Genomic DNA, 14,135 nt, shown 5'->3' with positions numbered 1-14,135 from the left:
GTATGAAAAAAAGGATTTGGGCCACTTTTACCTGCTGTGTGAACGCAGCCTAAATGCACGTGGCTAAAATCTTATCAGGATACAATCCGGATACTAGTCGCATGAAGTGACCAGGTGTAAACAGGACCTCAAAGTCACAGTCACAGTTTAATTCTAAGGCAGTAAGAGAGGTTAGAACGTGGTCATAAAAAATGAATTATGACCACACAAACGTGATAAGAGGACCTCAAAGGGAAAAAATAAAATACAAGAAAAGTGTAGAATACAGGCCCTTTAAATTAAGCTACTCAATAGCTATTCAGTCATGGTCAGTGAATTTCTGATTTGCACTGGGGGACCTTATTGACCTCCAGCAGTCCGTATTGTGCTGTCACCCTGGCCTTTCACCGGCTTTTTCAATGCTCACAGTGACAAATAGTTTGTCCTGAAATGGAGCGCTCAGCATGACAAGAATAGCACGTTATGTTTACACTTCATACAAGGGGAGAATATTTATTGGCTTTATTAATTCACAGAAATTGATCCGGCGTGATGCTCATGTCTAATACAGTGCCAACTTCATCACTAGCAATAAGTTTACAATCATATTGGCTTTAAAACTGGATCAGGGGACTTAAGCGCTGAATGCATGTGCTGTGCAGCTGCTGCAGTGATGATCCTAATACAAACATAACTGCTTATGAATTAGACGCCTGTGTTCTGATTAATTATTGCCAGCGCTGATGAAAAGACGGCATGTTTTTGACAGTGATAAGCATATGATATCCCCTGTGTGCCTCTCCATGAGAAGCTACACGAATACAGCTTATATTTAAAGGACACCTTCACCAATTCTTTTAATTTTCCCAAATGGATCCAGTATTTCTGGAAAAAAAGCATTCTTCTGTACTGAATTATGCACGGAATCCCACTGATTTATGAACATTTCTGTATCAAAAACAGGTTGAGATGTAAACAAAGTCATTCAGGGTGGCTTGATGTGTTTCGTTTTAAAGAGACTTCACTACAGTGGTGATAGGAACCAGACGTCTGAAATCACCACCACTGTAAACACATCTTTGTTGGTTTCTCTATGATGAACCATTTCACATCAAACCACTCGGAATGACTTTCTGAATGTCTTAGCCATTGAATTATGCAGAAATAATGCAGAAATAATCAGTGGAGTTACTCTTTAAGCATTTATATTTTCCTATATGTGATAAGAAACTGAATGTGGTTTGATGGACAGTATGGACAATGTTTTTTTTCTTGTATTGGCTCTGTACTCCAGCACACTGGACAGAAACGCAGCAAAGACTTTGAGCTTAAAGAGTTCGAATGGCAGATTTAATTTGAGGGTATTTACATCTATATTGAGTGAACCATAATAAAAAAGGACTGTAATTCCTGCACCCGATATGGACACACATACCCCCGAATTAAAACTGACAAGTCTACACTCTAATCTTATAATCGTTGTTTCATTTCAAATCCAGTGCGCTAAATATACTCATGCATACTCATGTATGTTGCTGTCCGATTATTTACGTACTGCACTGCATGCGTGCTGTAGAGACGACAGTGAGATTAGTCAGACATGGCGCTGTGGAATGACACTGCAGTCATGACTTGATTAAAGAACACCAACCGCATTCAGTGCACTGTACTTACAGAAATTGCTCTGAAGGTCTGAGATTAAAGAGAGATCACTGCTAGGGCGAAGCCATCTATGAGTATGAGCTCATTAGAGACAGAACTTATTCTCCACCTTCAAAACTCTCCAGAGGGTCCAACAGAACAGGAGTCATGTGGTCTTTAAGAGTCTGAAGCTGTGCCATTTGGGTGATGTGGTGAACCCAAATTTTGCCTGCAATGTTAACATTTTAGAATCAGCCATTTCAAAACCTCAGATTGTAACAGTAACGTTATAGGAAAAGGATGGATGTTCTTAACTATTAATGTAAGTTCCCAGACAGCAAGCATACATCGGTCTGCTGGCTTAATAAGTTCGGCACCCCACTGACTGGTTCACTCTTGGACCACCCAGATTACTGTCCTGCACACTAGTTTTTAATCTCCTCAAACAGATTGTAAATGCACATAGCCTCTTATTTTAGAAAATAAACTAAGATAAATATTACAAACACCTGAGAGAGAAAAAATAATGACTAGGCCTAGCATAAAATGATTTTATAGAAAATGCTGTTGCTGACCCTGAGCTAGATTAATATTACTAAACTGATTTACAAAGTATAACTAAAGAAAGCAGAGAAGGAAAAATCAGTCATTTGGACTGTGAGTGGAAAATGAGCGACGATAAGTGGAACTTTGTCTAATACTCTGTTTAATCACCGGTGGCCGCCCAGAAAATGCTGAGCAATGGGCCAGTGGGCCGCCAGCTTTGCCATCAGTGGACCAAAAGTGGACCACTGTCCTTTTGCTATCAGGGTTTATATAATGATATTTTATTTCTGAGCAATTCTGATCGATTTCTTTGGTTCACACAGTGTAAAAAAGGAGAAACAAAGAGCTAAAAAAAGGAGTTTGACATGACATTATGAAACTACTCTATAAGCTAAGCTAATGTTAACCTTACATTTCCTTTGGCTAACTGCTTCCACACCAGACATTCATTCCTATTTCAAAAACCTGCTGTTAAGAATATAATAGAATCAAATTTATGCAATTTACCCCCAAATATCCATCAGCCGAGAAGTGTTTGGTGTCTGAAGTTTGCTTCTTTAGCTTTGCACTGCAGCTACGAGGCTAATGTAGCTAACAAAGTTCACAAATATCAATTAGCGCCATGCTAATTGCATGTCTAACTCATCATCACACCCTTCGCCTCAAACCATGCTGAAGTAGTCAGACTTGTTTATGTGGTATCTGTCACTGTATGACATACTGTCGTCTATAAAATGGGCAAAAATATGTAGCATGGCTAAAAACAAGAGGACAGTTAATGTGAGCTACAGATCAGTGGTATGAACACCATAACATTATGACCACCTCCTTGTTTCTACGCTCATTGTCCATTTTAACAGCTCCACTGACCATATAGGAGCACTTTGTAGTTCTACAATTACAGACTGTAGTCCATCTGTTTCTCTGCATACTTTCTTAGCCCCCTTTTACCCTGTTCTTCAGTGGTCGGGACCCCCACAGAGGGTGGTGGGTCATTCTCAGCACTGCAGTAACACTGACGTGGTGGTGGTGGGTTAGTGTGTGTTGCGCTGGTACGAGTGGATCAGAAACAGCAGTGCTGCTGGAGTTTTTAAACACCTCAGTGTCACCGCTGGACTGAATAGTCCACCAACCAAACATATTCAGCCAACAGCGTCCTGTGACCACTGATAAAGGACTAGAGGATGACCAACACAAACTGTAAAGCCGCAGATGAGCTATCGTCTCTGGCTTTACATCTACAAGGTGAACCAGCAAGGTGTTTGTGTCTGATTGTGGACACAGTGTTTCAGAAAGCAAGATTTCTCAGTTTAGCCAGATAACTTGAGTCAAGCCTGTCCAACAGGAAAAGGGCTGAGGGGCATACCCATTGGATAGTCCTCATCTTTGAGCTTAAGTTATCTGGCTAGCTGAGAAATTCTGCTTTGTGAAATACCTGCTGCTCTTGAAGATCTAAAACTCCACATGATTTAGTCTCAATCCAAAATGAACATACCTGATCCAGCAGGGTCTTGTGTCCAGCAAAAACAGTCAGCATGGACGAACATATATGGTTGATACTGTACAACTGGACTTTGAAATAAACACCTTAGAATTTCCCAGATTCTGCTTCAATGGCACAGAGAGTCATGTGATAGCAGTCAACTGAAAATGCATGCTAGCCACCATCCAGTGTTGGCCATCCATCCAGACAGTAAGCCTGAGGAAGTCATTAAGTCTCTATCTGTAGCTTTATCTCACTGTTTATCTCAGAAATCCTACACTGTACACTAGCAAATATATTCCTGATTAACTGTTAGAATTTCCAATTTTCCTTCCATTTTGTCCAGGGAAAATACAATCATCTATATTGAGGCCTAAGAAATGGACGAAATGGATTATTACCAAAAATAAACTTGACTAGATTTTTTTAAATAACTTGTTTATTACTGAATATGTTACAATTCAGCCTCTCTTCACCTCTTCACAAGGCGCTCACACAACACACACAAAAAATTCTGAGCTTATTAAATATATACATCTTCTTTCACTATCTTACCATATTTACAAGTCACCCCTTCATACCGAGTGTCCAGTCAGTGGTTTTTTTTTGAGCATTTTTGTGTCCGTTAACTATGAAAATATAAAAAATAAAGCTGCCTCTTCTTTCTTGTTATTAGTTATAAAACCAGTCCTGTAGGTTTGAGGTGCCCAGCGTTAGGAAGCCGCGTGCGATTTCCTGTTGCGCTTGGCTCGCCGTATTGGAGGAAAGCTGACGAACTCGAAGTGTTTGGGCTGGTCCGAGTTGGGGAAGGGAAGCGGCCCTTTGTGCAGCCGCTTGATGAAGTGGACCTCTCTCTGGTTCTGCTTCGTTTTGGAGGCCTTGACTGGCCTTCCTTTCCTGGTGAAAGCCACATACCAGCCCTCATATTTGGCATTCTGGAAAGCTGTGTAGTTGTTCTCCAGGACAATCTCTGTAAAGATACAGTCCCTGCCCTTTCCGCTGACCTGTGGGAAAACATCGTTGGGTGTTATAGTACCATTACATTCATCTCAAATGGACATTCTGATGATTAAGGGCAGTGGTACCACTGTTTCATGACACTATGGTATCTCCCAACACCACACTGTTAAGCGTTCTTTGGAGGAATGTCGTTGAACCTCTTTTGATTCTTTAAAGAACATTTTAATGGTAAAGGAGATGTGTGAAGAACTTCTAAAGAACCTTCACATAATGTTCACTTCTATTCCAATTTTTTTTTCCTAGAACCATGCATCCAAGCCAGGAACCACCTAGGAACCTTTTATTTTCATGAATGTAGTGGTTTATTCCCTGTTAGTCACACTGGTGGAAAGGTTGCGAGGCACTTTTTTTCTTGGGGGTTCACACTGCATTTTTTGAATGCTGCTTCTGGATGGGCGTCTCTGTTGCTAAGCAACAACACCTTTGTATTTGTCAGTTTAACTATAACTATTCACTTACAGACATGGTGCTGCTAGCAAAAACAAGCTAATATATGAAAAAAGCTCATTTATATTTATGCCATAAATCTAAAATGTCATTTAAATCTGACAAAGAGTGCAACCACTACCAACCCCCCCCCCCATTACAACTGTCACTGAAGGTCTGTCTTCCCTTTGATCTGATTAGTCAGCACAGAAAAACTCATAATTTAGGCTATTTGATTGCATAGAAGGACAAAAGACTGGGCTGACCATGCAGGCCATTTATAGCACGCAGGGCGGCCAGTGCACAAAAAACATCTTTCCCATTGAGAACAACTGTAAATAAGCTTGTTGGTGTGCAGAACATGTGCATGTGAACCTCTCTAGGAATGTGGAAAAAGAAGTTAAATGTAATTCATGAATATAATTCTCAATCATGAAGACAAATCAAACAGCTCCTGCCCTGTAAGGCCAGTTCCTAACGCTGACAGCAGATGTCAAAGTTTCCTAACAGAGGCTTCTAAATCTTCTCAACAGACTGAAAGAACAGATTCTTCTTCTGTAACCAATTTGGACGAGGCATTCAGTAAAACTCGAGAACCCTGGGCAAGGCTCTAAAGCGCTAATAATGTTCTAATACAATAATATAATACTACTATTACTACAGTGTTTAGGGGTTAAAAGCCAAGAATTATTACACACTCTTAAAAATAAAAGTGTCAAAATGCCATAGAAAAAACACTTTTGCTTCAGTGGATGAACTTGTTTTTGTAAAAGAGAGGAGTGTGAAGAACCTTTTTAACGTTTCAAGAACCTCACATAGTGTAAAGGTTCGAGAAATGTGCACAGAAATGCGTATAGAACCTTTACATTATGTAAACATTCATTAAACATTTTGGAGGTTCCTCACACTCACCCAGGTCTTTTTCAAACAGGGTTTGGAAGGAACCAAAAGTGGTTCTTCTATAGCGAAAGAACCCTTTGTGGCACCTTTTTTTAGAGAACGTAATTGTAATTAGTTTACTGTTTCATTAAAATCACACTAAAGGTGGGCCATGGAACAAACATACACTCTTAAAAAAAAAATGGTTCTTCAAGGGTCCTTTAGTACAGAAAATGGTTCTATAAAGAACCCTTTGCATGATTAACGGGTTCTTTGCATCATGAAAGTGTTCTTCAGATTGATGGAGAATGTGCTGTAGATGGTTCTATCTAGAACCTTTGTAAAAGGGGTTCTTCTATTGTTACGACCTTATTGAAGAACGCTTATTGGTGCTATATGGAACCCTTTTCAAAAAGGTTCTGTATAGAACCATTTACAGCACATTCTGAAGAACCTTTCATGGTTTAAAGAACCCTTTAATCGTGCAAAGGGTTTTTTGAGTGTTCATGGTTGTTTATAGAACCATTTTTTTTGCTAAAGAACCTTTAAAGAACCATCCTTTTTAAGACTGTATAACATCACAATATTTAATTTTTCTGAGGTTTGATAAGTTGGAACAGAGAAAAACAACCAGAAGTGCCACATTAGAAAAATGTATCATAAACAATAATTACAGTGATTTTATTTTCACGTTTCACATTCTGGACTGCACTAAATCTAATGAACCAGGTCTAATTATGCTGATTTTTAATGGAACAAGTCCTGATGATGTCCACAATGTGCTTAGGATCACAATTAATCACAATAACGACAAATATCATAAAATCTGATAATGCATTAACAGAGAATTTCACCTTTTTTTTTTTTTTAAATACAATATCTGCATAATTAAACAGCTGAGATGCAAACAGTCATTCAGTACAGTTTGATGTGAAAAGCTCAGCTGTAGAGAAACTTGCCAAGTCAGAAATGTTCACAGTGGCAGTGATAGGAACCAGACGTCTACTGGCTCTAAATGCTCCTTCACAGAAAGTGATTACATGAAATGGATATGAATAAACTGCCTGATGCTTAAGACACTGATTTACAGTCATTCTGAGAAGGTTTTGGCCTAAAATGTCACCAAAAAACTTTTTTATCATTATCAATATTACGTTAAAAATAAAAAGAATTCCATTGGCTGTTTTGGACAGTAAATAAAATGGCTATATTTATGTTGCAGACATTGTGACCCCTGGTTCCTATCAACACCACTGTAAAGAAATCTTAGTCAGTTTCTCTACAGTGAACGAATTCACATCAAACCACTCTGAATGTCTCAGCCATTGAATTATGCAGAAATTTAGCAGAAATAAATGAAGGGTGGTGTGAAATTCCTCTCTAAGCATTTGAATATTCACTAATAATATGTTTGTGCCCTGTTAAGATGCCAGCAGGAAATACAGCTTGTATTGCCAACTAATTCCTAGTTGACTGTACCAAGCTCTCCCTGTTCTTTCCTCATGGCCAGTCCATAGTGCTGAAGACATCTTTTCCACTTCCCTGAAGGAAGTAGCAGCATGACATCTGACCAGCACAGATGGGTGTGAAGGGAACTCTGGCAGCCGTATACGAGTCCAACATGCACATATACAAGCACTGTGCTACTGAAACTAGCTGTGCCAACCATTATCCTTGCCACTCTGCACACAGAACACTCACTACATTACGAAGTCTAGGTTTCTGTCTGTGTTAACAGCTGTAGTAAGTGAACTAGAACTAGTGAGAGACTCTGTCACATACCTTGCCCACCAGTTTCCCCCTGCGGTTCATACACAGATATCGGCCGCTCTCGGCTCCTTTGATCCGAACTCGACTGCCAAACGTGTCTGTCTCCACATACAGCCTGGCTGCAACACAGCAAATCATCCACAGCGTTAGACTCAAGCAGGTTCTGCGAATTCACAGGCATTCAGGAATAGCAAGAATGACTGAAATCTTGCATGCATTCTTAATAAAAGGACTCAAAAAGGATTCTTTGAATGACACCACAGAAGAATCCCTTCTGGTTCCCTAAAAAAAGCATGTCTGAAAAAGAGATTTGTGAGTATGAGCTTCATATAATATGAAGGTTCTATGCCAATTTAAGGGTTCTTTCTACAACGTTACATTATGATTACTTTGACAGGATCCTCCCATCTGTACATTTCATTTACAAAAATGGTTCTCTGGAGAAAACAACTACTAGCAAAGAATAAAAAGCTTCACTCTTAAGTGTGAAGGATCCAAAGTGTTTTTCGCTTTGGATGTACAGTTCTAGGAAAAAGGTTTAATTGGTATTGAACCTTAACATAACGTTGATGTTCTTTAGACACACTCACATATCACATTTGTAAAAGTGCATAGTGAACCATTGACAGGTTTTTAGTGGACTGAAAGTGGTTCTTGGCATCACAGAAAGACGCTTGAAGCCTAAATATATATATATATATATATATATATATATATATGTATTATATATGTATATACATATAACGTTGTATCTCCATTTTTGTCTTATTTCAGTTTTTGTCATAATTTGAAAATGCCTGTGGCTCTTTACGTTGTGTGTAAATTTCATGGAGGATGGACCAAAATAAATGAGCCAAAATTACTTGGAAAAAATTCTGGTTCCATTGACTTACATTAAAAGTAAAGTAATATATATATATATATATATATATATATTATATATATTAAATATACATTAAAAGTAAAGTAATATATATATATATATATATACACACACACATTTACACACAATGCAAAGAGCAACAGGCATCAAATTACATCAAACACTGAAAAAAACGACAAAATGGAGATACGAGGTTTTGTTCCAACATGCTAGGCTGAGCTCACTCGTTCAGTAATACCTCATTCACAATCCACATTGTTGAAGCTGTGATTAGTACATGATTTGATAAATCTACTGGATAACAAATGGATTACATACATCTGTTCCTGCTACTTATGAGTGCAGTCTAAGACTTTTCTCAGTCATAGTCAGCTGGGCCACTTCTTTGGTTTTGATATCTAAAGTAAATTAACACATCTCAAAGTGCGAAAGGAGAGCAATTAGAGAACTTCTTTTGAAGCAGCAGCAAACTCTCTGTGTGTCCTGCCTTTACAAACAGCCCAATCAATCAGACATTTCAAAGTGTCCTTATCTCACCCGAAACCTAATGTAACTTAATGTCCAGTTAAAATCATTGTTCCTCAATCCTGCTCCTGTAGTTTCCTCTGCACTACACACTGTTTTATCTCCTCTAACAGACCTGTTTTAGTCTCATTTAACTGATTCATCTAGTTGTTATTGTTCTATGGCGAGACTACTTCAAAGGAATTACTAGAGACGGACGATGGCATCGGAATCATCTCGGTATCGGCAGACGATCAAACTGACGTCTTTATTGTACTCAGGATGTTTAGGTGATCCTGAACTTCTGTGTTAAAATATCTACATTTTACTAATTCTACTGCAACTGGATCTCTACACATTAACGGTACATTTCTCCATGATGCCAATCCGGTCCCAACTGCTACAACTCTCATATAAGCGCATCACTAATAATACAATTATTTACACAAAATCTCGATTTACTTTCTGCAGACTTCCATTAACAGGTTTGCGTGTATTAGCAAAAATATAAAGATTGTTTTTCTTTCCTGTATCTTTTTAATATTTAAAATCATAAGTGAATATCTCTTCTTCTACTAACACAAATGTGGATGAAAAGTTTAGAATCTGCACTGTCGAGAGAATTTAACCGCTTGTGTCAAAGAGATACGAGTGAAAAATCACGAATGTAATTCAATTACAACATAAGGGTAAAGGAGCTTAGTCGAATCAGGCGTTAGAACAGGTAACAGGCCAAAACAGTTGGGTTAAACCTTCTTTCCTAGATTTTGTCTGATCTGCTAGCCATCCAGATCCACATGCCACTCAGCTCTGCCTTTAAACACGCTTAAAAAGATGGTTCTATATAGAACCATTCCACGCTTAGAGAAATGGCCATTCAGATAGATGGTAAATGTGTGGAATATGGTTCTATATAAAACCTTCTGAAAATACATAGATACATAGAACCATACATAGAACTATACACGCCTCAGAAGATGGTTCTTCAAGGGTTCTTTAGTAAACAAAATGGTTCTATATGGCACTATGAGCCCCTTAAAGAACGCTTTGCATGATTAAAGGATTCTTTGCATTGTTAAATGGTTCTTCAGCTTGATGGAGAATGTATTTTATATATTTTTTTATATGGTTCTATTTAGAACCCTTTTCAGAAACGTTCTATATAGGACCATCAATCTGAAGAACCATTTAACAAACTCGTTAATCATGCAAGGGGTTCTTTGAGTGTCCATGGTTCTAAACAGAACCATTTTCTTTACCAAAGAACCCTTAAAGAACGTATACAAGAGTGTATACAAGAACCACGTAAGCATGAAATGGTTCTATAAAGAACCCATAGCTCTAAGCAGAACTGAAGAACCCTTAAAGAACCATCTTTTTAAAGAGTGTATACAAGAACCACGTAAACATGAGATGGTTCTATAAAGAACCTATGGCTCTAAGCAGAACTGAAGAACCCTTAAAGACCCATCTTTTTAAAGAGTGTATACAAGAACCACGTAAACATGAAATGGTTCTATAAAGAACCTATGGCTCTAAGCAGAACTGAAGAACCCTTAAAGAACCATCTTTTTAAAGAGCACAAACACATTCTCCATCAATGTGAAGAACCATTTCACCATGAAAAGAACCATGTAAGCATGAAATGGTTCTATACAGAACCCATGGGTCTAAGCAGAACTGAAGTACGCTTAAAGAACCATCTTTTTGAAGAGTGTATACAGCACATTCTCCATCAGTGTGAAGAACTATGTATATGAAATGGTTCTATGTAGAACCCATGGGTCTACACAGAACTAGAGAACCATCTTTTTAAGCGTGTATGTAATGAAGCCATGAGTTACAGATCAGGCAGGAAGGGGTCAAATCTGCTGCCCACCGTAAGCGCTGCCGTCCTCGGCCGTGGCGGTCACTCTCTTCCCCTGGATCTGGACGTGTCGTCCGCTGGTGCGGCTGTAGAGCTGGTAGACCCGGAGCTGGCGCCGGCTGAGCCCGTCCGACTGCGCCCCCTGCTGCCTCACATGCTGCTTAAAATTAGGAGAAGGGGGATTCTCCCCCTTTTTAATGTAAAGGAAGAAATAAGATCACACGTTGCTCTCTGCCTCTACGTCTGGACACAGCCGCAGTGACTCTGACTGGCAGTAAATGAAAACAGAAGCCTACACAAATAACTCGTACTGCTCGGTGCTACTCGCGCTGCCCCCCAAAGCCTCTTAAACCAGCCCAAAAAGTTCCTAAACTCTTCACATGAGCCTCGACTCGCTACACACAACAGACTGAAGCAGATTTGAACGTTTACCTGTGCGTGACACCACACCACGAAGAAGTGAAACGATCTGAAAGAAGCAGACAGAGACGATTTAGCACCACTACCCACCAAACATCCCCACGAGAGACACAACAGAGCTCAAAAACAGGCGCACTTACATGTAAAAGCAGCGCCGGTTTATCCCATACATTGTCCTGAAAGTGCGCAGTGACAGTGCTCGCTCTTCTAGGGTCGCAGTGGAAACTCCTCAGCGCTTAAACCACCATCCATTAATAACTAATCGCAAAGGTTCTGTGCGGCAAGTGTCCTCAGGCCCACGGAGCTGGGAGAATAAGTCCAGTTTGGGAGCCCAAATCGTAAATGAACGCATCCAGACGCAGCCCGGCGAGTTGGGAAGGTCCCATCGTGTGGCGGAGTGTCAGCGCCTCTGGTTTATTAGTGTTGCTTGGCTATCAGTGGGATGTGCTCGCAGCGCTCTTGTCCCACTCATTTTTTGTTTCCCCACCCGTATTCCGGAAGCCACGCCTCCTACGCTAGGATTGGCTAGGAAGCGGCTTGCTAGCCAATCATAGCGCTGGGAACGGGGTTCTAGTAACTAATGCTCGGTATATTAGAAGCCAATCCCAACGCAGGCGATCCTGTTATCCAAATGTTGGTTAGCACTCTAACACAGGAGGCGGGACTTGCCGGAATACGGGTGTGAAAACAAATAATGTGCTCCATAGCTGAGCCAAAAATGATGGATGTCCAGATCCCTCCCCTTTTCTTGCTTAGACCGTGGTGCTTTACCTTGCTCTCTTCTGTCATGACTGGTGGGCTTGAGGTTTTAATAAGAGATTTCCAACTTATTTTGTTATGTGACCATACAACGGTCAGTCCATAGATTGCTTTGCACACTTTGTCAGATGACCACCACAGAGCAGGTATTATTTGGGTGGTGGTCATCTAACAAAGTGAGCAATCTATGGACAGTTTGTTAGATGACCACCACCCAAATAATACATGCTCTGTGGTGGTCATCTAACAAAGTGTGCAAAGCAATCTATGGACCACCACAGAGCAGGTATTATTTGGGTGGTGGATCATTCTCAGCGCTGCAGTGATGCTGACGTGGTGGTGGTGGTGATAGTGTGTGTTGCGCCAATAAGGTAGGAGTGTCTAATAGAGTGGACAGTGAGTGGCCACAGTGTTTAAAAACTCCAGCAGCACTGCTGTGTTCGATCCACTCGTACCAGCACAACACACACTGACACACCACCACCATGTCAGTATCTAAGAATGACCCACCACCTAAATAATAACTGCTCTGCGGTGGTCCTGACCATTGGAAAACAGGATTTCTGGGGTTAACAAGGTCAGCAGAGAAACAGATAGACCACAGTCTGTAATTGTAGAGCTACAAAGTGCACCTATATGGTCAGTGGAGCTGATAAATTGGACAGTAAGTGTAGAAACAAGGCTGTTATGGCTGATCGGTGTGTGTGACAGCTCTCCACGTGGCCTACACGAGAAGCCAAACTACTTGCAGCCTGCATACTTCTGCGGTGGTCTCAATCGAGTCGAGAAGGACGAGGTAGACATCAGACATCAGCGAGATGGTTTATTTGCGTGAGAGTGACGCAGGCCGAGATTAAGGTGTGGCCCCCCTGTTGCCATTGTGACCCGCGGTTTCACCCTAAACCTAATTTCTGACGGATGATTAAAGTTAATCTCCCCCAAATCAGCTGTGATGTATTCATCATGGTCGACTGTGTTTGAGGCTTTGAGGTGTTCTTGGGGAAAAGGGACGTTTGCTAGAGGCCTAAGCTGAACGCTTGCATTTCAATGTTGGTCTGTCACACCTTTTGCTAACGTGGCAGGCCCCTAATAAGAAAACAATGGGGCCTTTTAATCAGAGGAGTTCCAGCGGGCTTTTGTTAGTTTATGCAGAATCAACATCAAGCGCTCGCAACACATCGCTAACAGGATGCTCACTTTCCCGTGCATGTTTAGTGGAGGCCTCCCAGCAATTAGTGTTATCTTGCAAGTTTTATGGCAGTGGGACCACCACTTGGCTCTCTTTGAATGATCTGGAGTGGTCATTTGATCCCATTCTGCTAAAATTAGCTTATTTTTGCAGCTTAAATATAGAGGGACCATATCATGAAAAAAACAAACTTTCCCTGCTGATTTGTTGTAAAAGAAATATGTAGTATATGTAAAAATATGTAAATATGTAAACATTGATTCCATATATAGAAACTGCAAAAGAGTCCTTTTCATATTATTAGTTTTTGTGATGTCATATAAAACTACAACAAATTTACATATACCCACCGATTCATTCATGCTGAAGTTATAAGGGGTGTTTCAGCCTGGAGTGCTTTTTAAATGCGTCACAATGCAGGGCAGCCAATCACAACAGGGCTCATTTACATATATCAGTCTTAAAGGCACATTAATAAAGCCTGGTTATTTCTAATGGATAAATGATGGCTGGAAGATGGTCATGTAAAAATTCATCATAACTGTTTTTGGCACACTCTTAAAAAAGATGGTTCTTCAAGGGTTCTATATAGAACCATGAACACTGAAAAAAACCCACTGCATCATTAAAGGCTTCTTTGCATTATGAAAGTGTTCTTCAGATTGATGGAGAATGTGCAGTAGTTGGCTCTGTACAGAACTTCTTTAAAAAGGGTTCTATATAGCACCCCAAAGGGTTCTTCTAATGTGACGATGTCAAGCTTGTACCA

General features: G+C 40.1%; 1 protein-coding gene across 1 annotated transcript; it reads right to left on the bottom strand.

Annotated features, from left to right (window-relative positions):
• Positions 1-4,339: 4,339 nt before the first annotated feature.
• On the bottom strand, positions 4,340-11,835 carry fgf17 (fibroblast growth factor 17). The gene is made up of 5 exons (XM_036577967.1): positions 11,559-11,835; positions 11,431-11,467; positions 11,011-11,188; positions 7,757-7,863; positions 4,340-4,653 (listed from the first exon to the last, which is right to left on the bottom strand). Exons 1-5 carry the CDS (start codon positions 11,588-11,590, stop codon positions 4,363-4,365), a joined length of 645 nt encoding a protein of 214 aa, XP_036433860.1. The 5' UTR covers positions 11,591-11,835; the 3' UTR covers positions 4,340-4,362.
• Positions 11,836-14,135: the final 2,300 nt, after the last annotated feature.

The sequence above is a fragment of the Colossoma macropomum genome, unplaced genomic scaffold (genome assembly GCF_904425465.1).
Source record: "Colossoma macropomum unplaced genomic scaffold, Colossoma_macropomum, whole genome shotgun sequence".
In the NCBI taxonomy this organism is placed as follows: Eukaryota; Metazoa; Chordata; class Actinopteri; order Characiformes; family Serrasalmidae; genus Colossoma; species Colossoma macropomum.
The sequence above is the reverse complement of the archived record's forward strand: the minus strand, read 5'-3'. Positions and strand labels throughout refer to the sequence as shown.